The sequence below is a fragment of the Lepidochelys olivacea genome, assembly GCF_965140295.1.
Source record: "Lepidochelys olivacea isolate rLepOli2 genome assembly, chromosome: 10".
NCBI lineage: Eukaryota > Metazoa > Chordata > Testudines > Cheloniidae > Lepidochelys > Lepidochelys olivacea.
Window position 1 is genome coordinate 11,719,834 of NC_140420.1, and position 26,138 is coordinate 11,745,971.

The following is a 26,138-nucleotide window of genomic DNA, read 5'->3' on the forward strand; positions in this document are numbered from 1 at the left end:
CTTTAAACATATTTACATTCTCCTCCCCTAGTGGCTAAACAAACAGTTGCTAAGATCAGTTGTGCATAGGGACACAGAAGGAAGAATACAGGTAGGTAAATAAAGGCACACCTGTCAAACTGGTCTCTGGTTAAGCATCTTTTCCATGTCAGGTGAATGGTGTTTGCTTTCTTCCCCAGGACACATCACTCACAGCAGCCGTTTGCCTTCAGAACAACAGAAGCCTTTTCTTCCACTCAACTTGTCGCAGAACGTGGGGCCTGCTGGGCAGTAAGCGCTGAATCACCCACCCTCTGCCTTTCAGGCCCCTTCAAGGTGTCTCAAGCTGGGCGCCCAAAAATCTGTTTAGGCTGCAACTCCGTGGATGTGTTGACTCCCCATTTCCCACCTTTGCTACTCCTCGTGCACTGGGGCGACAATGGTGAGCGCACTAGCATAATCCCACTCCATGTTGTAGCTCCCATGCCCTTTAACCCTGCTCAGAACAAGCATAGAGGACACATTGGGTTACAGTCCCGATGGGCCGTCTGTGCCAGCTCTCCCGCCATTTCCAGCCCTCACAGAGCTTCTAGTGCAACAGTAAGAAATTAAATGGAAAATGGCAGAATTGGCAAAGCTACCATCTGTGGCGGGAGCTCCCACGTGCCCATCGTTTGTGTGCCAGAACTAGGTAGGGATTTGATCCTTCCAGGACAGGCCTTTTGCTTGTCATCGAAGTAGGTATTTATAAAGGACGCTGATTCCAAAAAGAGGCTGCAACAGCTGGGGGCTCTGTGCAGAAAGAGAGGTGTGGTGCCCATATGGCTGTGATGAGACACAAATATGGTGCCTCCATATGTAGAAAGAGATCTGTTTCCACCTTAGACCCTTCCATTGCCCCTAAAACAGGCTCTGCTAAAACCCAGCCTAATGGCCTCCTTTGTTTTTAGTCTGGCCTTTTCACAGGAGAACCAGATGGGGAAGGGACAAGCAGGGACATTTTGGAATGAGATTTGTAAGTCACAGCCAGTGGGAAAGCAGGACAAAGAGTGAATCTTATCGAGTGTATAGTCCAGCGCCTCTTCTGGAAACCGGTAAGGAATTATTCTGAACTCCCTGTAGCTCAGGATTCGGCACAGTGAACACAGCGTCAATCACAAAGGGCCAGTTCACAGGCTGCAAGGAGATGACAGGGTCTGAATTTGATAACCAGGATAGCATTGTCTTTTATACTTCGAGCTTTGTCTCATGACTCCCCTGAAGCAGTCTCAGATTCCCGCCTCTATTGTGTTGCCCGATGCTGCCACCTGTAGCACAGAACTGGAATTCCTGCTCCAGTACATCTGTTTATTGGAAGTGGCCTGTCACAATGTGTGTATTTCTCATGGCCGCCTAATGGTGAGGTGAACGGAGACGGCTGAATAAAGATGTCTGACTACATCCATATCTTCCACAGTTCTTTGTAGCGTTGTTGTAGCCGTGTTGTCCCAGGACCAATCTCGTCTCTTCCACACTTCTCTTCAGATATGTGTTTCTTTGACTGAAGATGTTTCTGTACTTATTTGTAGGCAGCGAAGGAGGTTGATAAAATCATGGACTCATAATTACAGATGGAAAAGACCTCTCAGATCACTCAGTCCCACTCTCCATATAACGCATTATCTCGTCTCTTTTTCAATCTAATCTAAAAAAATCCCAAATCCGGGCACCTTTACCACATTTTCTTTGGGAGATTATGCCACAGTCTAATAGAACTCATGGTCAGGAAGCTGTCCTGCTATTCACCCAAGAACTTCCCTTCCCTATTCCAACCCCCTGCTCTGAGCTTTCCCAGCTTCCAGCACTCTTGGTATTTTCTCCCTATTCTGAGTGTTTACACCTTTCAGATAGTGATAGATGATCTTTCCTCTCTGCAGTCACCTTTTAGCACAGCTATCCATATCTGGTGGGATTTTCAAAGGCACTCGGTGGCTTCAGTGTGATCAGGCTCAGGCAAATGCACAGAATACTTGTATCCGCTGGTGAGACAAAGTAACCCACAATGATGTGTTACAAAAGATTGGTCAACAGACTGTAGAGACAATGATTTGAGAAAGAAGGCTGAAGAGGTTTGGGCAGATTGTACGGAATCAAAAAACTGTATTCCTAGAAAAGTCCTTGACTGGATACCTCCTGGTGGAAGACGGACAAGAGGAGGACAACGGATGACATCTGAGAAAACCACTGAGAAAGATGTCACTGTCATGAAATCAAACTGCAGACTATAATGGAGCAAGAAAGGGAGAAAACTACCTTTGATAGCAACCAGCTGCCTCACGGAACCCCCCAGTATGTGCCCGTGCTCCATCAGCAATGATGGATAAGCAGATTGCTGTGCTTGAAGGATCACTGGTGAAATATTTAATGCTGACATTAAATATTGTTAAACTTTAGAGTTAACAGTCATGCTGAAGTGAACAGAAGCAGTTCACACTTCTCTCAGAGCTATTGTTTCAGGCTGGCTGCAGACTCAGGCAGGTATCAGGCAGTATACTGTAATGGGGGAAGCACTGTGGCCTAGTGGACAGAGCACTGGACTGGGACTGAGGAGAACTGGTATTTATTCCCAGCTCTACTGCTGGGTACCTACGTCTTGTTGCCTCAGTTTCCCCATCTGTAAAACAGGGATAATGAGACTGACCTCCTTTGTAAAGGACTTTGAAATCTACTGATGAAACGTGCTATATAAGAGCCAGGTATTATTAGTAGTGTCACCGCATCTAGTCCCTTCTGATCACATTTTCAGTTATTGCTGCAACCACAAGAGCTTATGTTGTAAGTTTAGATTCAGGAGTACATTTATGCAGTCACTTAAAAAACCCTGCAATATGCAACTGTTATACATGGCAACCTAATCACCTTATAGGCAGAGGCGTACCTAGTTTTTGGGGTCATGGAGGCAGTCCTACCTGAAATTCTGTCTTTGGAAGGTGTAGAGGTATTCCCTGGCTCAAGTTAATTCATCTGGAGATGTATATTAAATAGGCAACTCCTCCCCATGCTTCCAGCTGAGAGAAACTGACATTACAACAGCGCAGGGGTGCTGCCGCACCCCCTTCTTGAAGTAATAACAACACCCCAAACACATGGCTTCTGCCTTCAGCACCCCCAACTATAAAAACTATTCCTGCACCACTGCAGCAGCCAAGGGATCCCCCCACAACCAGTGCTCTGCAGCAGTGCTGTGCAATACTCAAACTGTTACGAGTCCCCCCGCAGTTCTGCGCCGTCCCCCACAGCCGCATTTCCAGAACACTGGAAAGCTGAGCCCGCCCCGCATCTCAGGAAAAGGAAACCAGTTGCGCCCCCCGTTCAACCCACTGGCTTAGGAGGGCAGCATGGGGAAAGCGTGCACCACCACTCTTCGCTCCCCTCCAGAGCGATGCATTCCACATGCCGGGGAAAGCGGCTCTGCAGCGACCCCTGCTGGGGGAGGTGGCGATAGGAATAGCTCATTCTCCCATACACACACACACTCATGCTGCTGCACCATTCCCTATGTGACCCCCTGCTGTGAGAGGCAGAATTGGAATTGCCGTGAGAGCCCCTCGCAGCCAACAACACTCTTACACCAATCTCTATGGCGACTCTCAGTTTTCATTTCATTGCTGCCCTTTGCTTGGTGCCTTTCAGCTCTGGGAAATATCTGCTCAGCCCCCAAATACATGGATTGTACTGTGCGAAGAGAGGGGTCGATGCAATGTGCTGTTATCAGCAGCGTGTTAAATCCTAATGCGCTGCTGACAATCCAGGCTTTGTCGGGGAAAAGTGACAGAGCTTGAATCAGCTGATTCTAGACAGGATTACAAATGACAAAGAATGAAAGAAAAACAAGTGGGAAAAATTCCTCCCGTATACACAGAAATCATCACCTCTGGCGGGGCAACACAGAGGAGGGGGAAGAGGGAAAGAGGCTTTTTTTCCCAGAGTAGCTATGTGAACCAAGAAGGCTAATATTCTCCCCAGTCATGTCTCCCTCTGCAGTCCACTCCTGCCCAGGGCATGGACCACAGGTATAATCAAACTCCCCCTCACCCGGAGGTTACTCTCCGCAGTCACCTCTTTCTCCCCAAGAGTCTTGTCCTAGCCTGTGGAAGAATCTCCCAGAGGATTAACCCACAGGGATTTCTTCTTAGCCATTTCCCTGTCAGGAAACCCACCCTAACCAGAGGGAGGCCTAGTGCAGTAAAGACCAGGTGTTATCTGGGATTGCAATTCAAACTTTCTACACTATAATAAAATGATGCCACCACGTCACCATTCTGGATTATTTTGTTGCTGTTGCCATTGTTAGTGAGAACACAAGGTCTGGATTAGTGCTGAGAGAATGAACAGTCTGACTTTGCAAGACAGGCAGGGAGTGGATTGTTCCATTCTTCTTCTCCCACCAAGGGTCAGGAGGCTAGCTCACTCCTCTGTCTCTGATAATTCCCACCCACACACACACACGTGGTCAACAGCCCTTATATCAGGCCTTGCTGGCTGCACATCCCCCCGTGGGTCGGTCTGACGGTGGAAAGGCAGATGAGCAGCATGGCACTGCGGGTAAGGGAGAGGGACGAGCATCTGGCATAACTCACCAGCTCAAGCTGGTGGTCAGCGTCTGGGGTTCTGGTAATTCAAGCACAGGGTAGATAAAGAAAGAGGATTGCAGCTGGGGAGAAAACCCAGAAATCTGGCCAGAGCAAAGCCAAAAACCTACAGGTACATGGGAGTTCTGCTTATGGGGCTGCTCTTCTGTTTCAGTAATGAGCCCCAAAATGTATCTCTGTTGTAATCGAGTACAGAAGGATGTTTTAGGGCAGCTGGCCAGATTGTGGTCTCAGTTACACTGGTGTAAATCCAGACTAACACCACTGACTTCATTGCAGTTATTCCAGGATTACAGTGTTGTCGGGAGATCAGAATCTGGCCCAGCGTCTAGTGGAGCGACCCAAGCAGGGGTCTTTCTTTTGTAGGTTAAAATAATCTCTCTCGGGACACCCAGTAGCAGAGAGGGAGTTGCTGTTGTGAGGCAGGTTTCGCTGTATGTGCTGTAGTGACTGTAGGGGTGAGAGCCAAGTGAAGCCCAGACTGGGTATCCAGCATGACTTCCACCCCGTTTACACCTTACAATCAGCTTTGCATGACCCAGGTGTTTTTAAGGGGGCAAAATGTGTGAGTATCATTATATCCGCTGTGTGTGGGGGGCCAAACAGCAGCATGAGAATGGCGGGGAAGTGTTTAGTGGGCTCCGTCTTTAGAAGTAGCCAGACAGGAGGCTGGAGATTAACAGAGGAGCTGTCTGAGATGATTACATCTCAGCTCCTGCCCTAAGGACGTGTGTGTCTGGGGGACGCTAAGCACGGTTTGAATGGACTCCAGTGGCAGAGTAAAAGACTGGATGAGTGAAGCCCGGGAGGGAGAGAGACTGTGTGTTCTACATGACTGGGAGTGAAAACTGGGACTGGAGCAGAGCATCAGAGTATCTGCCAAAACCAGGAGTGATTTCTCCCAGTGATGGGGATGAGCATTGTGCAGTGTGTGTGTGGGGGGGGGGGCGAGGAGGAACCATGAGATTTTATTATTATATTATTATTATTATTTATTATTTGTGCTGTGGTAGCACCTAGGACCTCCAGTCATGGACCAAGACCCCTTTGTGCTAGGCGCTTTGCAAACACAGATGGTCATTTGGGGGTAGAGTGGGCATACTGCTAGCGAAAGGAAGCAGGTGTCATTCCCAGGGGAGTATGGGGAAGAGAGTGAGCTGTTTCAGATGAATTCATCACTTACTTCAGCTCCCTGTTCCAAATCCTTATGAGGAAGGTACGCTGAGCCCCAAGCAGTTCAGCGGGTGAGGATCTCACTGGGGAAACTGTGACATCTCAAGTTCCATTTGCTCAGCATGGACATGAGAGATCCCAGGGTATTTTCTGTAAGAACGGCAGCTTGACTAATTTTTCATAGCCAGAATTCCTCTTTTTCCCATTGTGTTGTGCTGAGATGTGGGCCCCTTTCCTCCTGCCTTCCACCCTTAGTAGAGCCGGCTGCATTTCAATGGTGCTGCTGTTGTGTGAAGCACAGGAGAGAGAGTCGGCTCATAAGAGCATCAGAAAAGGGAGGAAATGTCAAGCATTTCTTATGAAAAATGGGTTATTCAACAGACACATGAATTATTGAGAAACGAACCTGCTCTCTCCGTCTTTTACACAAGTTTAACCCCTGAGACTGGACAAAGATCCCAGCCTGGAAAGCGTGAGGTGTGTAACAGTGACTGAGGTGGCCCTTATCCAGCTGCCCATGTTCCACTGACTTGAAGGAAGCTGTGAACAAACAGGAGAGAGTCCAGTGAAGAGCCACAAAAACTATAAGAGGTTTGGAAAATATGACCTCTGAGGAAAGGCTGAAAGAACTGGGCACCTTTAGTCTAGGGAAGGGAAGGCTGGGAGGGGAATGGTCTTCAAATATGTAAAAGATTGTTATAAAGAGGATGGTCATCAGTTATTCTCTATGTCCACCAAGGCCAGGAGAAGAAGCAATCGACTTAGTTTGCAGCACAGGGAGATTTAGGTTGGATAGTTAGGAAAAACTTTCTAACTATAAGGGAAGTTAAGCACAGGACCAGGTGAGAGACTGTGGAATCTTCCTTAGTGGAGGCTTTTAAGAAGAGAATAGACAAACATCCGTCTGGGATGGGCTTAATCCTGCCTTAATATGGAGGGCTGAACTAGGTGACTCTTGACAGCCCTTCTAGCCTGACATGTCTATGATTCACTATTCCCCTCTGATCAGTTCCTGCCATTCCAACCATCCCTCAAAGCACCTCACAGTCTCATGCTCAGGACCTGGCAGATTTTGCACTGTTGAGGGTGAGGTGGGGAAGAAGGATGTCCTTGATTTCATAGCAAACAGGGACTTTATGCAGGTTTTTTGCAGCAAGAGCCCTGGCATTGCTCCGCCAGTTGATGCAGAGCAGTGATTTCTGAGCTATCAGCGGATAAAATGGGATTTGCCACCCCAAAACCTCTTGTATAAAGAGCTGGGCTGGGCTGAAGAGAAAGGGGAATTCTGAGAGCAGGAAAGGCTGAGCTGGTTTATGCTTATTTTGTGGCATTGCTGAGTGACAAAGAGGTGGAGGGGAGAGAGGAAGAGGAAGACAAGGGAAAAGAGGAAGAGAAGATGGGAAAGAGGGGGGATGAAAAGTGACTCAGTGATAAGCTGTGGAGGAAATGGGGAAGGAGAGAGAGGGCAGGGGAGAAAGCCGAGATACGTTTCTTTATTGCTGAAAAGCTGGTCTCTCTCACCCACAGAAGTTGGTCCAATAAAAAATATTACCTTCGCCCGCCACCTTGTCTCTCTTCGTTGCGGAGTATAACTGACTTGCGTTTTTTTTTTCGTTCATAGTTCGAAGCATCATACCCAGAGGGGCTGTGTCCTGGCTGGAGTGTGATAGTTAAAGGCGAAACAAGCTCCAGTGCAAATATGTAAGAGCATTATTTGCAGCCATTTTTCAGAGCATCATGGTGTCTCACGGGACCCAGCTGCCAGGCTTCATGGGTTTGACTCACTGATTTCTCTCGTTTTTTAGGTTTGAAATTAATTTCCTCTGCAATGCAGGAGACCAGATCGCTTTCCACTTTAACCCTCGCTTCTCTGACTCCAAAATCATCTGCAACTCCTTCCTCTCCAGCCACTGGGGGCCGGAAGAAGTAACTGACACCTTCCCCCTAAAAGCAAAGGAACCTTTCCAGGTAATTCAATATCAACCCATAAATCTCTGGGGACACTGCCTGCTGGGAGAGAGACATGACTGCCAGCCCTGGAGTTGGCACCAGCAGTACAAATCATTCAATCCTTCCCTCAATGCACAGTTCTGCTCAGTCACCCTGTTGTAAACCTGGAGTAACTTCACTGACTTCATTAACTCCAATGACAAAATAGAGAACAGAAATTTGATCTCTTTAGCACTCTGGGCCATATCCAGCATGGAGTAATGATGCAGGTGTAACTCCCTGGGCAATCCCTGGGCTCAGTTTAGCAGGGATGTAAATGGTGAGGTAAACTACAAATCAGTTATAAGATGACTATAAAGAGCTGTAAGTGGTTAAGTGGTGTGACTTGCACTGCCATGCCATATAGGGGCTGTGCAAAGCAACTGTAATGCACAAGGCAAGTGGGAGGATTAAGGATATATGTGATTAGCAGGAAAATCAATTAACAAGAGGGTGTAAGAAAAAGCATGCCCCCCTTCACACACACACTTTAAATTATACCCACAAAGCCTATGGGGAACTGGACCCACTTACTCCAGACCTGATTTATCCCCTCACAACACCAAAAATCAGTGTTAGCCAGTGCTTCTCAACCTTCCCAGATGACTGTATCCCTTTCAGGAGGCTGGTTTGTCTTGCGGACCCCCAACTGTCACCTCAGTTAAAAACTACTTGCTTACAAAATCAGGCATAAAAATGCAAAAGTGACAGCACACTATTACTGAAAAATGGCTAACTTTCTCATTTTACCATATAATTATAAAATAAATCTATTGGAATATCAATATTGTACTTACATTCACGGAATATATACTGGGTGACATTTTAGTTTGTACTGATTTTGCTAGTGCTTTTTACGTAGCCTGTTGTAAAACTAGGCAGCTATCTAGATGAGTTGACGTACCCCCTGGAAGACCTCTGCACACCCCCAGGGGTACGCCTACCTTTGGTTGAGAACCGCTGGTGTAAGCTACATTTGTTTTGCACACTCCCTGGATGCCAAATGAATGGTAGTTACTCTGCTTTGCCATTTCCCATCTCCACCAATGAACCCAAAGCCCGTGTGTGCATTCAGTCTAGTCTCTGGGCCGTGGTTTCAGCTACCACTAAACAAAGAGGTGTTTTAATTGTTCCCTTAGTTAGCCTGAATGGAAGGTGGCTAGCACACCCATCAGTGTCCTAGAGGTTTGTCACTGACCACAGATCAGACATGCTTTCATTTGTGCTGGATCAGCTTCTCTGGTGATGTTTCAGACCAAGACCTGGAGATCCTAACTCTCACTCTCTCTCTTTCAGATTGAAATCTACTCTGACCCAGACTATTTCCATGTTTCCATTGATGAAAACAAAATCCTCCAGTACAAGCATCGGCAGAAACAGCTCTCGGCTATCACCAAACTGCAGGTCGTTAATGATGTCAGAATTTCTTCAATGGAAATCACCAAACGGAGTCTTTATTAGGCACTAAAGTTGGGACAGGCTTTCCAGCCTAACCACTTTTAAGAGCCCTGCCCCAGTAGGCAACTGGTTACCCTCTCTCCTCCCTCTCCCACACATCATCTGCTGTCTCCAGCAGGAAGGATGTTGCTGGAGAACACTATAGCACAGAGTTGTCATGCCCATGATGTACTGTATCCTAGCAATACAATGGCAATACATAGCAAGCTCATTAATGTCAGTCAGTCCAGATCCCTAGAGTCATTCTGACACCATGTGCCCTAGGGTGGAGAACTGGAAGTCTAGGCATTTTCATCCTTGTTTGTCGTAATGAACAATGGCATTCCACACAGCAGTTTGTTGTGTGTGGCAGTATGCACTGAATGGTAAGAACATTTGAATTTTATCGGAGCAAATATTCCTACTCCGGAATAGGGTATGGATTAGCTACACTTCTCAGCTGTAGATGTTGATCTAGGGGATGTGTAAGAATGATGCCAGCAGAGAGGGGCATGTGCCTACTGGAGCTTGGTACAATGTCAACATGATCACCAATAAAATCTGAAAAATGGCACCGAGTGAAGTGGCTTCTACATTCGTCGGCCCCGGGTCCCAGCTCGCAGGCAGCCCCCTGTCCTCCAGGAGAGGAGGTGATCCCTGACAAATGGTAGCAAAGGACTATGCTCCTTGCTCCTGCCCTCATACAGAATGAGGCCTGTCCATTCCTTAGAGAAATCCGTGGTTTAAAACTCCACCAGTTGACCTTCGAGCAGGGGGTTGGACTAGATGACCTTCAGGGGTCCCTTCAAACCCTGATATTCTATGATTCTATGATTATTCCTCCCCTGGGGCTCTAGCCAGGGTCTGATTCTTTAGCCACAGGGTACAAGCAACTCTCATTGACTTCCGAGGGAGTCACTTGTATCCAACAGTGGGAAAACAAGGCCCTTTGGCATGAAAGGAGGGGGTGAAACCAAGCTCCTGTTCAGAACCTGGGGAATAAAATTTGTCAACTAATTTTGCAAGATTTCTTGGAATAATTTTGTCCACACTGCAACAATATGCATATCTGCTCTGCTCTAACCCGCCAACTTTCCTGTTGTTATACAGATCCCAGGAGTGATTCTGTGGCTTAAAAAGGGGAGGGGTGATTCTGTGGGTCAAAAGGGGGAGGGGTTTAAAGGAGCACTGAGCCAAGATGATTTTGTCAGAACGCAAGGGAGACACAACTAAAGTCCAGGCCGAGGGGTCCTAGCAGGACTGGGTTCTAGCAATTATGTTTTTCAGGATAAGCACAGAGCGCCATATTTTTAGCAGCTAGACTCAATCTCTCTCTCTCTCCCTTTCCGTCTTCCTTCCTTCTCAATCCAATGGAATCAACACACACTCACTTGTTCTCCTGCTTTCTCCTTCCCCCTTTCCTCTCTGACATTGTCCACCTCTCTCTCCTCTTGGTGGGATATTACGTGTAGGACCCCTTGACTGCACTCCAGCAGTAGAAAGGCTGCTAATGGACAAACTTGCATGCAGTGACATAAACACGTCACCATTGTTAAATATGAATATGAATTAATTCAAAAGGGCAACTCCAGCTGCCCTCAAATCATCCCCTTGTTCACCAGGTATTAGACAGATTGTGTTCCAAATGGTAAGCCATAAAGAAAGAGGACAAATGGCTGCTATCTGCTCCTCTACTATCTCTGGTCATTGGAAGGAGTCACTGGAATTGTTATCTGTCCAGTGAAAAGTCAAAGTTTAGCTCTGGCCTTTTCAGAACTCTTTTCGTCTGATTGGCTGAGGTCATTCTCCTTTCCTTCTATTTATAGTCTTACTGACCTAAAAGGAAGGGGTGAATAGTCTGCCAATCCCAACACAGAATACTGCAAAGTCTACATTTATGTGTCTTAAAAGTATTTCCAGACTATAACTCGAGGACATTATGTTCTCATTGCAAAGACTGTACTGGGAACACAGGAAGGCTCAGAACAGATGTGGTCACATTAAAAAGAATAGAAAATATGTTTTGTAAATGGCAACCAGGCCGGTTACAAGACAGAAGGTGGAAATTGTGATAGATGTACCTCCTTGTTAATCAAGTCCTTACCACAAGCCGAGTCGCACCTTGACCTGGAGAATCCCCCTTTTTGGAAGTGAAACACTTTCACTCTCCCTGTTCATTCCTTTTTGGAGCTTCCAACCACTCTGAAGTAAAACCACCACTGCTGGGTCCCACTGCCCAGCTAGGGGGTCAGCCTCAGAGAGGGGGGCTTATTTCCAGAGGAGCTGCATTTATAGTCTGATCCAGATCAGAGTTACAGTGGCCAAAACCCACAGTTATCTCTGCTGAAGTCAATGCAGTTACACAGGTCTAAAATAAATGCAAGTGCAATCAGACTCAGGACCTTTACAGCATAAAATTTGCCCTGTCTGTCTCTGATACCACTGAACTATATTTGAAAGAAATTGCTCATTTTATTTGTCCCTGTTGGGAAGTTTCATGATGCTGATTATGCTTCATGGGGGAAAACTGCTGAGGGAATTCAAAATAATAATACTTTGCACTAAACGCCATCCAGGGCAGGCCCATCCATATAGGTGGTCGCCTAGGGTGCCAAGTTAAATGGGGAGCCAAATTTGTGGGGGGGGAGCCAATTTTTTTTAAAAAAATGAAAAAAAAATGAAAAAGATGAAAAACAATACAAATAAAATAACGAAGATGTCATTATTTCAATTCCCTTGCGTGTATGGAGGGAATATGAATTATAATTCATTTCTCTACATTTCTGAGAATTTATTAATGTGTCAAATCTTTTATTTACTGCAAAAGAAATAATGTTTTAGCAAAAAAAATGTCAGTTTGCAACATAGGGCCAAGATGACCCACTCCGCAATTTTGATAGGCAATAACTCAGACACAATGAAACATCTGCCAGCGGCAAGAGCTGTAATGCTAGTGACACCTACCTCGAATATACATCAAGGTCACATAGCCGGAAATTCATGTAGAGCAGAGAGTCGGCATTGCCTCATGAAAATTCAAAAGACATTGATGCTACAGATTTGTTTACTGAGCTTCAGGCTTTTTCAAGACGACTTAAGAAACATTCCACTCCTGAAGAAGTACTGAAGTTTGTCTGTGAAAATAAGACAGTTTTCCAAACATTTTTATAGCTCTACGCAGTCTTTTAACTTTGCCAGTTTCCATAGCTAGTGGGGAACGTAACTTCTCAAAGTTAAAATTGATAAAAACGTATCTGCATTCAACAATGGGGCAAGAGAGACTTGTTGGATTTGCCACAACGTCAATAGAGCATGAAATAGGTGGAAAACTGGATCTAAAAGAACTAATGTCTGAATTTTCAAACCTTAAAGCAAGAAAAGTCATGTTTTAAGAGCACAGAGTGTTTTTTATTCAGAGTGTTTTGTAAATAAAGGTTAAAGTTCATTGAAGAGTTTTCTTATTTCTTTCTATATTGGATGTGGTGGTAATGGCAGTTAAAGTAGGATAGCGTAATGGATGATTTTGGATTTGTAACAATAAAAATTATAATTAACATTTTTAATGCATTTTTATTTGAAATCGGACTGAAATATCATCTAGCTGTCATGTACAAATCTATTCTGAATATTTCATGTCTCTATTTTATCTGATCTCAGAAACATTGGTTGGACAGACAAACTGAATAATTAAGCCTCTATTTTATAAAAAAAGCTTAAAAAACATTAAAAGGAAAAAAGGGGTAAAATGTTTCCCAGTTTACCAAAAACCTCAGCCTAGATCTGCCCTTAGGGTTTGGGGGTGGGAGGGCACCAATTGCATGGTTCATCTAGGGCGCCAGTTGCTGGTAGCTAGTCTAGGGCCGCCCCTGGCCCCACCTATATCCCACCACTATATAAATATTCCATTAGTCCAATTACTTCAGTCACTGAGCTTGGATGAACAGGGCAAACATATTTCAAGTACAAATAAATAAAAAGAGCTGCCATAAAAAATTAGCCAGCAACATCCGATTGCACCGTGTCTCTTCTAACACACAGGCTCCCTCAGCCTTCCTGAGAGCTAATCGGCTGATCTCACTTATTTACCATCTGAGAGAGAAACAGAGTGCAAACTTTCCTGACACATCAGTGGAGCTGCTGTTGGGGTAGAAATATTAACCACTCCATCCTCACACTGAAACTTTTGCTTCCCTGGCAATGAAAGGTACTTGATGGCTCCTGGCTGTAGCATGTCTCATTCTTGCAGATAGAAATGCTGATATGGAGCAACTAAGCCATAGAGCATCCCTGAAGGCAAGACATACACCATAGCTCAATGTTACAGAGTTCTCTCTCTCATGCCGCCACTGGAACTGGGATGTACCCTCTGGCTCGGAGTCGCCCTCTTCTGCCATTTGTTGATCACTACTCTTGAGAAGTTTCAGAGTAGCAGCCGTGTTAGCCTATATTTGCAAAAAGAAAAGGAGGACTTGTGGCACGATTTTGATCGTGATTTAGGCTTCCATTGCTGGCTTGCCACTGCCTGCATCAGGCCTCTTGATCAGTGTCACCTACTGCTGCTCAGGTTAGCCTGAGAGGTTTGCTGAGCCCCTACAGCCGTTCTCAGGAGAGGATGAGGCATGCTGATGGTGGCAGGAGGCCCCTGATTACTGGTCTTTTGGCTACAAGGAAAAGAAACGAGGCCTCTTCCCCCAGCTTTAAACAGGCCTTCATATTAATGGTTAGGGAGCTGAAACAGGTGGGAGCTGATGAACAGGAGGCTCCCCCCCACATATATATGAATCCCTTGGAGAGTTTAAAATCGTGTTAGAAGCCAAAGGGCATATGGTCTGCAGCCATGACAGAGATTAATTCACCCCCAGTGCCACTGTTAACACCCCTGGTCTTATGTACCCCCAAAGCCATAACTTCATTATGTCCCATTTAAAATGACGGCACACAAGAGCTGGAGCCATGCTCAGAAGCATCACAGAACACTCCCAAATCCTGGATATGTGGGGAGAGGCTATCTGTCCTGAAGCCTCCTTGGTGGGGTAAGACATGACTCTAGTTATAAATACAGAAGCTGCTGCTGCTATTGGTTTACGTAAAAGAGAGAGGAAGCCTAAAAGAGATGCTCAGATCCTATCCTAGAACAGCAAGCGAGAGGAAGTTTTACAGGCTGGAAGAAACCATGTGTCTGAAAATAGCTGTGATCCCATGATTTCCAGGCTGAAGGAGTCCTCTCCCTGCCTGATACATGTTCAGATCGATTTAGCAAGAGTTTCTGGCCTGTAACTGTCCCAGGTAAATCCCCAGGCTAGAGTTTCTTGCCCAGGAGTCTCCTTGCTAGGAGGGAATGCTGAATCTCAACGTACTTAAATAGGTTGATGAGTGTCTTTTTATTGACAGTATTTTGTCCCTAGTTGTTGCTACCTGGAGCAATAGAAAAGAAGTCCTTATACCTGTAGCAGGGCCTGATCTTCCTCTCATTCATACTGGTTTTACATCATAGCTCCAGTGAATTCAATGGGGAGGCGAATCAGACCCATGATCCATTGTCCCTGATCCTGGTAATGGATTCCGTGCCTGCTCTGCTCCTCTGCGGTGGCACCCCGGGTTAGGGCCCCTCAGGGCTTCGCTGAGTCAGGCAGCGTCACAGAAAGGAGCCCTGCAGGTGTCCGACAGACACGGTGTCCGCTGATGCCTCTGACATTCAGTGTCTGGTCAGGACTCTGACACTCTTAATAATTGTCACATTTCCCTGCAAACAAGCTCTGTCCGCTCCCCCACAGCCGGCTGAGCACCCTGACTCACTAATCAGTGACAGTCACATCCAATCAGCAGAGCATGCTGTCCAGTGACATCAGAATGAGAGGTGTTCTCTCTGCCAGCTTTAACAATGGGCTCTTCTCTGACCACATGGGTTGCTGGGTCCTACCTTGGGAAAGCTAATGCGGGATGGAGGTGGGATGGGAGAAGTGGCTCATTGCCGGTGCTGATTGACAATGAGGAATACTGAGGCCTCCCTCTAGTTCTGGAAGGCGGAGGGGCAGGATGGGAGTGTTTAAAACCCATTTGAAAGGTGGAGGCGCAGAGCCAAAACGAAGTCTGTGGCCTTGGACAAGCCTGATTTACCCTGCACTGCCATTGTAATCCCTTAGCCTTGTTATTAATTCTCCAGTGATCATCTTCCATTCTGCCTTGTTTCATTCCCTGGGCAGTGACTCCTGCTGGAGAGAGACGAGCTGACCGGGGCAGGCCACTGACCTTTAGCCAGCAATTTTCTGTGAACACCAGCCAGTGTTTCTAAATTACTGCCTCGGCCACCACGCTATAACACTTGTAATCCCCCTGCCACGCCCCATTGTCATTGAATGTGGCTCTGGGAAGAGCAGAGCTGATTAGCAATGGGCATCTTTCTCACCCACCACTGCTCTGAACTCATCTCAGGATCTAGCAGACTCCAGCCTGGGTTTCTGATTTACTGCCCAGGCCTCGAAGCCCCTTAAGTCAGCAGGATTTGTGGTTTCTTTGTGAGAAAACTGGAGATGAAATGTGCCTTCTTTCCGAGGAAATGGCGGGGAGGGGGATGGAGAAGTAATTCACTATTCTAGGGTGAGACAGTTCCTAGTGCTACCAGCCAGGCCCGGCTGCATGAGGTCTGCCACCATTTGGACCAGGGAGTCAGTGGAGACTGTGCTGGAAAGGGAGCAAGTGCTTTTCCTGATGGTGTTTGTGGGGAAGGGGATTTCTTACAAACACAGGACAAAGCCTGAAGCATTTGAATCATTTCAGCTTGGACGAGACACTCCAGCCTCATGGTTGTGGGGCTAAGGGTGAGGGCAGGTACCATCCTCGGACACTTGCTGCCTGGTGGTCCTGGAGATTAAAGGCAGGCTTGAGAGAGATTATCTGAAACCAATAGACATAATACAAAGGACCTGGTATTGGAAGATAAAGTCCTCAGGTTTTCTGACAGTTATGCTATTATATAATATTAGTGACCACGGAAATGTTATTTATTAGCCTATCAGGATCCAAGTTTATTACACACTCCAGTTCTTGTGGTCTGCTCAGACCCCTCCCCCTTCAGCCTATTTGGATGCAGCACCACGTCACGTGTAGCACAGCAAATTAAGGTAATAAAGCTAATCAAATCTCTTGCTTCATCAGAGCAGAAGATGATTGCCTGTTAAGATCAGGAATTAATTCTCCATCCCAAATCCCCTAAAATAATAATAATACTTAGCTCCTATATAGCACTTTTCATCTCTCTACCTCAGAATGCTTTGCAAAGGGAGGGCAGCAGCATCACCCCATGTTACAGGTGGAGGACCTAAGGCACAGAAAGGGGAAGTGACTTGACCAAAGTCACAGAAGAGCTCAGGTCATTGGCAGAGCCTGAAATAGAACCCAGTTGAACCTCACACCTGATTCAGTGTCCTACCCACAGGAATACACGACCTGCCTGCAGCCTTGTACAAATGGCTAGGTATCGCACAGGTTGAGGTTCTTCATTGCCTTATTCTGAAATCCCAGATATCTCCTACCAGCTTTTGTGGACTAATACAGTGGCTCTCAACCTTTCCAGACTGCTGTACTCCTTTCAGGAGGCTGATTTGTGTTGCGTACCCCCAAGTTTCACCTCATTTAAAAACTACTTGCTTACAAAATCAGACATAAAAATGCAAAAGTGTCCCAGCCACACTATTACTGAAAAATTGCTGACTTTCTCCATATAATTTTTACCATATAATTATAAAATAAATCAATTGGAATATCCATATTGTACTTACATTTCAGTGGATAGTAAATAGAGCAGTATAAACACATCATTGTCTGTATAAAATTTTAGTTTGTACTGACTTCACTAGTGCTTTTCTGTAGCCTGTTGTAATACTAGGCAAATATCTAGATGAGCTATGTACTTCCCTGGAAGACCTCTGCATACCCCCAGCAGTATGCCTACCCCTGATTGAGAACCACTGGCCCAACAGATAGACCCAAGATTGCAAACCCGATGGGCAAGATCCCATTAAGTCTGTTTTGCACCACTTAGCAAGCTAGGTCCCACATGCTGTGTGTAATGCTGGACCAACGGAGTTAGAGAAGGGGCCTAAGCTTGTGAGCAGTGAATTAACCTAAGGTGCATTATCTTCTACTGCTACCAGCTTTTCTTTCTATGCTCTGGGCTATAAGTTATCCTTCCTCCAACTTCCTTTGCTTCAGATTCCACACTAAGTGCTGATCTAAGTGCCATGCATATCCCTGTTTACTTCCCTCTTCTTCAACACAACATCCTGTCCCAAAAATAAGATGTCTGAGTGATTTACAGCACCAACTGCCCCTTGACTGTCAGAAACACGCAGCCATTTCAGCACCTAACCTTGGCCTTTGCTCTAAGCTTGAGCTGTGTTGCTAGCACATATTGGCTGTCACACTAAGCCCCAGAGGTTGCTGCCTCCCAGAGGCCCAGCAGTGGATGACCAGCTGTAGCTTCTGTAAGTTACCTGGGGTGCTTCTAGGAGAACCACTTCACTAATATAGATTGTGCACTATTACTATAGAGCAAAGGCAACCTACACAGGAGATCCTTTTCGTACCAAGAACTGAAAAATGTAGATTTTGAACCTCTCAGAATGTGGGGGTGTTTGGGTCTGGAGGTGTTTGGTTCAGCCTATTAGAGAAAGCTGAAATATTCAGACCCAAATTCAAATTTGCACCCTCCCCAGAAGTTGGGTACTCAGATTCCAGGTGCATCTTCCTTGGTTACCCTGCTAAATGCTGTGGAGCAGGAATGCTCACAATTTCCTGAGTTTGTACACAAAACATATCAGGTTTTGTCCATAATACACATCATTTGATCTCCAGCCATTGTTACAAAAATGGCTCTACTCCAGCAACTATAGCTAACCTAAGCCCTATAAACCCCAGCAGGTCCAAGCAGAAACAAATAGAGTCAGGGTCAGAATACCCCCTGGGAGATAGACTTACTCCCTTCCTTTGTAATTTTACTTGCTCTATTCTCCCTGAAATCCTTTACTAGCAATAACATTTTTATTCCAGTCGCTCTTTTCCCTCTGCCTTTCCTTCCTGTCTCTTTCTGTTTCCACTCCATTTCCCTCTAAGCCTGCAGCTAGGAGAGGGTAAACCACACTGTCAAATTTAAAGCCTTTGTCATATGATGCCCCCTATTAGCAGTCAGCTGATCCAACTGAAAATCCTTTGTCATGTGATGACCTAGTAGTCAGTTGCTCATGTTTCTGGGTGTAAACAGAGGAGGTCTGTTAGAGTTTTGCAAGCCTGGAACTGTTTAGGTAGACTGAGATTCATGTAGGGCCTTGGTAATTGGGAAATTGGTGGTCTCTGGATAATCTAGTAGCTCTTTGCCATCCTGGGCTCTTCTTCTCAGTTGTACTGGTTATTCAGGTGTAATGCCACTGACGTTAATAGTGTTACACCAGTGCGAAATCGGTGCAGCTGAGAGGAGAAACAGAACCACCTGACTGCTGTGGGTCACCAGGTCTGATTTATCTGGACTTCATTTTCAGGCAGGTTCTAAGTATTTCTCCCTGGTGATGAAGGAATGTGTGTTTTACTAAGAGTGGATGTGTCACTGGTCATCTAAAAAGAGAAAGAAAAACAAACCCTCACTTAATTAAACTGACCTTAGTTGTAGCCGAGGAGAGAGAAGGTGCAAGATGCTAGTACAGCCTGTTGCATTCCTGCTGGAATAGGAGGGGCATATAGATTAATGCAACCCTTTGGGGAAATATATGGGTCCTTGAAATTAACAGGAGCCGCAGGATCACAGCCCCTCTGAAAACTTGCACATAAGGTTTGAAATCCTTGACTTTCTCAGAATGGGGGATCTCAAAAATATCAACATCTGATTTTCATGAGCACCAAATTCATCTGCTCCCCTCCAAAAAAAAAATCCTGAGTGAAACAAACAGTGGCAGTAAGGCTGGTGCTTTGCCTGAGAGTTTGTTCAACTGGTTTTCCCTTTCTTTCCCAGACACCTCAGTGCATGGCGGTGGGAAATTCACTGCTCCCCTTTGAAAAGCCCATCATGTTATAAAAAAAAAACATATTGATCTTTTGGATGGCATGAATTTGATGGGAGATGGTTCTGGCTGAACATGAGCTCAAGATCACTTGACACTCTTGTTTGTGTATTTGCGCTGTAAGTTAGATACGTACAGTATTGATTTCTACTGACAACTAGTTTCAGAGTTAGTACAGCTCTGCTGTTTATATTCACTTGCTCACTTTTTAATGAGGTTGGATCAACCCCTCCCGCCACCTGTATGACTCCATTCATTTAAATAGAGGTCCTACAGGGGTGAATTTGGCCCAGGATTTCTCTATCACTCCACAGATTTCTATGTGCTTTCCCTCCTGCTCAATCCAACAACAAACTATTTGGGGGAAAATCACTCTTGCAATCACACTAATGGCAACATGACATGTTGTTTGGTCTTGAATCAATTAACACCAAATCAGACCAATTCCTGTCCATATAGTTATCTTTTTATTCCAGCCATTGCATTTCTGTACAGCTCAGTCCATGAGACTTCTAGATAACAAGAGTGGCAGCTACAAAACTTGGCTTACATGTATTTATAAAAACAGGCATCTAGGCAATTCACAGTCATAGACCTCAAAAATTACATATTGTCCATTTAAAGTACTTAAAAGGACATTCAAAAACTTAAAATTAGTCATTCTTTGATGCTTGTAATTATTCTTAGAAAACTGAAAAAAATTCTTTCAATATTGTTCCTTTCCATTTATCAAACAGTGATTTCCCATTTGTTTGTTTTTAAATAAATCTGAAACATACTTAGCTGCTTTGGTGTATTATCTTTAAATGATATATCAGATGCGAGTCTGACCCCATGCTAAATTTACACGGATGTCAATCCATTAACTTCAGTGGAATTACTCCTGATTGACACTGATGTGAATGCAGAATCGGGCTCCCAATGTCTTATGCCAAAAAATCTTTGTGCACCATCAGCATCCATCTCGCTGGAACATTTCTGGAAATGGATCATGTTTGATTAGCCAGCAGAGGGAGCAACAAACCCTGGTTTAGTAGGTCCCCGAACGATGGTTCTTTGTTTTTATGATGGCTTGGCCATGACTTAATATGGGGTTTTTGAGTAATAAGGTACTGAGGCTCCAAAGGACTTACCCTGTCAGGGTAACTTTGGAGGAGGGTAACATTTAAAGCTAAAGTACTGTAACATCCTCCTTATGGCAGGATATCAGTCCATACACACATAGAGAGAGAGGGCTCTATTATTTTGTTGCTGCCATTGTTCATGCTGCTTGTGTGTTCTATCCCTTTCTCCACCCTGTGTTTCTCTTGCCTATTTACATTGTCAGATCTTTGGGGGAGGGACTTTCTACTCCTCTGTTTGTACAACGCCTAGCACAAAGGGAGTCCCACTCATGGTTAGACTTAGGCTCACCATAATAATAATAATAATTTGTATGGCATTTAACAGAGATAAAAGAGCACATGGGCCCTGCCCTTAGGGTAAAAGGAAAATAACAGCATGAACTAGAGGCAGGTCAGGGCATGGAATTGAAACTGCATTAGAGACACTGATGGATGATCTCCTCCTGTCAGTGGATAGAGGGCCCACATCCAATCTCAGCCTCCTGGATCTCTCTGCAGAATTCAGTACTGTAGACCATGAGACTCTTCTGTCATGCCTGAGAGAGATGGCAGAGGTCCAGGGAATGCACTAAAATGAGCTGAGTCCTTCCTGGAGGAATGCACACAACCACTAGTGATGGGAAACTGCCCTTCCACTACTAGATCTCCGACTTCTGGAGACCACAAGGATCAACTCTCTCTCCAGACCTTTTCAGCATCTACATGCAAACACTAGGTGAATGATCAAACAATAAGGACTCAAGTGCCAGCAATATGCAAGTGATACATAGCTCTACCTATCCTTCACCACATATAACCACACCACTGCCACCAAGATGGCCTGGTGCTTGGATGAGATCAGCTCATGGATGAAGAACAGCTGGCTAAAGCTGAACCCAAACAAAACAGAGACGCTGCTGATGGGCAAAGGAAAGCACTTGGAAGAGCTTGCAGGTATGGTGCTGTTCCCTTTGGTGGAAGGTACACATCCACAGTTAGTCAGTTCAGTCTGCAGCTTGAGAGTTCTCCTAGATTCTTCACTGATGCTAAACTTTCACATAGCATCTACATGTAACCCTCTTTAGCACCTCAGGCTGGCTAGGAAACTCTATCCCATCCTGGCGGATGATGACCTGGCCTCAGCTATTCACACCTTTGTCACCTTCCAGCTGGACTACAGCAATGTGACAGACCTGGCTGTGAAGCCTTCAGCACTTAGGAAACTCCAGCAAGTACAGAATGCCGTAGTGCGTCTCGTCAGCAACATAGGCTACCGTGAACATACCATGCCTGTCCTCTGCTCTCTGCACTGGTTTCCCATAGAATTTCGAACCAAGATTGGGGTCTTGGTCCTTGTCTTCAAAGCACTTCATGGCCTGGGTATCTAAAAGACCATCTAAAGCCCTGGGTTGAAGACTGTGGTTGACAACTCTGCTCTTGTGGCACAAGAGAGCTTGCTACACTTAGAGAAAGCTCATCTGTGTCAGAGATAGAACTTTCTGGGGGACCAGTCAAACCTGTGCAATGAACTCCCCCAAGAAGTAAGGCCCACCCCAAACATCACTACCTTTTGCCCCAGTGCAAGGTGCATTTCCTTTACCTTGCCTTCTCAAACACAAATACAAAGCAACATGTATCTTAAAAAAAACACCTAAAACCCTACCAGAAGAAGACACTCCTCTGGGCAGTGGATGAGAAAAAAAACAAAACATGACAGATGTGTAGTCAAGTTGCTGAATGCACTGGAAGGCACTCAGACATTATGGTGAGAAGTGTGGTATAAGAACCAGACAGAATAAGGGCTTGTCTACATGCAGGGTGAAATCCTGACCGCATTGAAGTCCTGGGGAATTTTGTCATTGACTTCAAAAGAGCCAGGATTTTACCCACAAACTTTGTCAGATCATTACTGACATAAGCTAACTTAATATAAGCCATTTCTTAAACATTTTACAGAGAGTCCACTCAGGGGTTTGCAACAATTTAACTAAAGTGGTGCAAATTTGTGATACAAGCCCTAACTAAACCTCACATCACTGCTGTGAGGCAGGCAAGGACCATCCTGTCTATTTTCCAGATCAACTCAGAGGGTATGTCTACACTGCAATTAGACACCCTGTGGCTGGCCCGTGTCAGCTGACTTGGGCTCATGGGGTTCAGGCAGTGGGGCTGTTTAATTGCAGTGTAGACATTCCAGCTTGGACTGCTGCGTGAGCTTTGGGACTGTCCCACTTTTCAGGGTGCTAAAGCTCAAGCTCCTTCTGAAATTTTGACTCCCTGTACCCTGATGCAGTTGCCACACACCTGACCTCCTAGGCCGTAGAAGTAAACAGCTGCAGCTCAAACAACCACATGAGTTCCACTAAATGGATCAAAACAAAACTAACAAAACAATTGCAAAAACAAAGTTTGGTTTGAATAGAAGCCTACACACTTAATATGGCAGTAGACAACTTCTGCATATGTATGCAGATACACTCACATGTACTATATGACATAACAGGGATACTCCCAAGGTGGTCAGAGACACAAGAATAACATGCTTCAGCAACCTCACCAGTTGAGAATGAGACTTAGTACCCTTATATTTGAAAAGGAGAAAAGTTTAATTCAGTGGTTTGCTGTAACTGTATGCTGAACTGAAGAAGTTACTCCTCCATTGCACTCCCAAGTCTAGAAGTAGCTAGGAGTCAGTTTGGCCACTGGCATAAACTAGAACAGCCTCAAGGCTTCTCTAACCTATGCTAATTACAATGGGTCCCAGGATTGCCAGAGCAAATCCCATTCCAGCCACTCAACTTCCTGCTCTACCACACAGCCCTGGAGCACCCCTATACTCTGGTGCCAGGAAAAGGTGGCATTGAGCAAGCTATACTGCCTTTGCCCTACCCAAGGATCCCTTATGCAGCTGATGCAAAAGGCACAGTGCAGGTTTGAGCATTTGTATTATGTTTACATTATATAGGGACCTACCTACTACGAGCTCTTCTGAAATGCTGGCAAAGCCCCTAAGTGGCTGAATTGGCCTGATTCTCCTTTCACGCCAATCTTGCACAACTGTAATTCCATTGGCATTAGTGGGGTTACTTCTGAATCATCCCTTTGAGAGACCAGAGTCAGACCCATAATATGCAGAGGTGAAGAATGAACTCCTGTATATTTGGCCTTCATACCAGTGTAAACCAGGAACAGCTCCACTGAAGGCCAACTGGTGTGAGAGGAGAGAGAATCTGGTGTTCAGTGTATTCTCTTCATTGCGATGCTCTAGCAACTTCCTTCTGACTGCATGCCACATCTTGAGTTGTTTGGTGACTCTGAATTTATCAATATCCTTGTTCCTCTCTCACCATTATATATTCCTCCCCCCCACTGTAATGTGTCCTCCTGATCCATGAGTTAGAGATGATTAGGCACTTGTGCATCATGCCAAAGTTAGATTCACTGCCAGTACCTTAATTATATTGCACCACTGATCATCTTAAAATGTTGTTTGATATTTTAAACTTTAGATTTTTCAGGCTTCTTGACAGTGGGCCATGCAGGTTGCCAGTGGGGGTTACTAGAACTAAATTCATTAGTTTGGGCTTTTGGAATCTTTTAGTTTATGAATATAGGCAGCCATAGTCTATGATTTAAGTATAACATCTCTTAAGGGGCACCGGCACATCTCTTTGTTCTTCACCTGGGCCTTTTATTAACACCCTGTTAGAGTTGTATGTCTACTGGCCTCTGCAGTGTTAATGTTGTGTACAATGACATGTCTACCTTGGGAGAATATGTGATGTGTGAGCAAGGCCTGGGGGGCAATGTACATTTCAAATGTCTAGATCTGGCCTTAGCGATGTAGCCATTTGCTTTTGGCGTAGGTGTGAAATAACAGCAGATGTCAGGGATCCGAAAGGGTATTTGTGCATTTCACCGGGAGGGCAGGGGGATTATAGTGTGTGTCTTGCGCTTTGAGGAAAATAACAGTTAGTCTGTAGAAGCTGTTTGTCTCTGGTGTCCTACAAATATAGGTATGTGAAACTGAAAGGAAATGGATTTTCACATGACCAGAGCAAACACTGTTCTAATGCATGCCAAGAGATTTATACCCAGATCATTTTTCCCCTCCTGGACTTGAGGTTCCATTGATGATTATTCTTTCATTTCGTGGCAGGCAGACTGGAAATATTTCCCTTTCCCTTCACATTAATAGATGAAAATAGATGGAAGTTTTTCCATTGAGTTCAAGGGCATTTACAATTCATTGACAAACAGCTTCCACCTGTGAAAAGGGAACCTCAAAACCAGGACTGGATTATCAACCTCGCCAGCCTTCTCTTCCTCCCATGTGCAGCATATAGGGAGAATTCATACTTTTTTTCCCCTGGGGAGGCAAAAGGAAGAGAATAAAGACTAACACCCCCCACCCCTATGTTTTTAATTGCTTCCCCCAGCCCAATGGCTCATCAGTTCCAACTTTACTCCCTGATAGAGACCTCACTCTTTTTAGTGACTTTATTCCATGATTTAGGCCCATTTCTTAGGGCTTGTCTACACTTGCAAAGGTACAGAAATAGGTAAGACAAGGCCCTTATTCTTCAAAGTTTTGTTAGCAAAGGACAAGATTCATCCATCCATCTATGGCAAGTGTTTCTAGAGGGCCCATTGCCATCATCCTATTTGCCTGTCTGTTTATTGATCTGAATTAACCAGAAAGATAGGATTAACCCTACTGTACCATAAAATTAAGCAATAAGATTCCCAAGTCTCTCCCACAGGGGGTAGGGTTGTAGCTGAGCCCAAATAATCAACCATATCTGAAGCTCCCAGGCTGCCATTCGCTTCTGATCCATTAGCTAGTTATTAAACCTCTTTATCTCTTATTGCAGATCGAAGATCCACTGCCAGCCACGCTTAACTCAGTTAGCTTAAAAGGGAGCATAGTTCGGCTTTATTAAACTCCCCTTTCCTGCCCTGATGGCTTGGAGTTAATGGCTTTTAATAAAACAGCATGAGAAGGTGCTTCAAGTGGGGGCTGGGTTTTTTCCTAAATGTAAAGCAAGCAAGGAAAGAACGTTCCTCTTGGGGCGCGGATCTAACCCCAACTCAGCCCCATTATTTGAAGAGTAGGACTGGGGCAAAAGAAGCCGGTGTCCTAGAGGCAAAGCTTTGGACACTGATGGAGACATCCGTCACCTCTTTGAAGCCACTGAATTGTTTCCAGCATCCCTTTCCTGCCCTGCTCTGGCTCTGGGGAAGCGAAGCACCGTTTCCAGCCCTAAACAATCTTCTCTCGCAGCTCCGCTCCCGGGGACATTAGCGTTGGCTGGGGTAGAGATTGTGGCTCCTGGGCAGAGCTCAGGGGAGTAACACCGAGGGGGACAAAAGACAGAGGCTTGCAGCAAGCGGGCAAGCCCTGGCTCCAGGGCTGGAGTCCCAGGGACTCAGCTGCCCAAGCAGACGTGACAAGCATAACGCGGCGCTGGAGCAAGGGGGCAGCAGTGGCTAGCCGCCCGCGGAGCAGGAGGGGAGAGGTCCGGGCTGCGGACCGGACCGGCGAAGGGGCAGCCGGGATGAGACAATCAGCAAAGCCACCCCCGCCAGGCGGGGCGAGCCGCCGGAGCGGATTGGCTGGAGCGAGGGGCTAGGCGAGGAACATGCCCGAGCTGCTGCCAGCCTGAGCCACGCCAGGCAGAGCAGCGCCCAGGTTACAGGCTGCCCCGCCGGGCTCAGGGCTCACTCGGCCCCCGCGCCCGGGCACGGAGCCCGGGCAGCCCGGGCACGGAGCGAGC

At 45.8% G+C, this 26,138-nt stretch overlaps 1 protein-coding gene and 1 long non-coding RNA gene across 2 annotated transcripts in view; one reads left to right on the top strand and one right to left on the bottom strand.

Annotated features, from left to right (window-relative positions):
• The window catches only part of LOC311527172, a 60,089-nt gene that overhangs the window by 29,489 nt on the left and 4,462 nt on the right, over window positions 1-26,138 (bottom strand). Inside the window, exon 2 of the long non-coding RNA XR_014713266.1 lies at window positions 12,174-12,343. This is a non-coding gene — a long non-coding RNA (uncharacterized lncRNA). The remainder of the gene's footprint in view (window positions 1-12,173; window positions 12,344-26,138) is intronic.
• On the top strand, window positions 4,482-10,149 carry GRIFIN (galectin-related inter-fiber protein). Its single transcript, XM_084641887.1, has 4 exons — window positions 4,482-4,563; window positions 7,405-7,484; window positions 7,589-7,751; window positions 9,069-10,149. The coding sequence occupies exons 1-4, from the start codon at window positions 4,543-4,545 to the stop codon at window positions 9,231-9,233; spliced, it is 429 nt and encodes a 142-aa protein (XP_084498013.1). The 5' UTR covers window positions 4,482-4,542; the 3' UTR covers window positions 9,234-10,149.

What these genes read in the sequence shown, in the direction of transcription:
- GRIFIN (XM_084641887.1), top strand. Translation starts at nt 4,543, where the DNA reads ATGAGCAGCATGGCACTGCGG. An exon ending in TGAGCAGCATGGCACTGCGG is followed by an intron (nt 4,564 to 7,404) that starts GTAAGGGAGAGG and finishes TTTCGTTCATAG; the next exon opens with TTCGAAGCATCATACCCAGA. An exon ending in AAGCAAAGGAACCTTTCCAG is followed by an intron (nt 7,752 to 9,068) that starts GTAATTCAATAT and finishes TCTCTCTTTCAG; the next exon opens with ATTGAAATCTACTCTGACCC.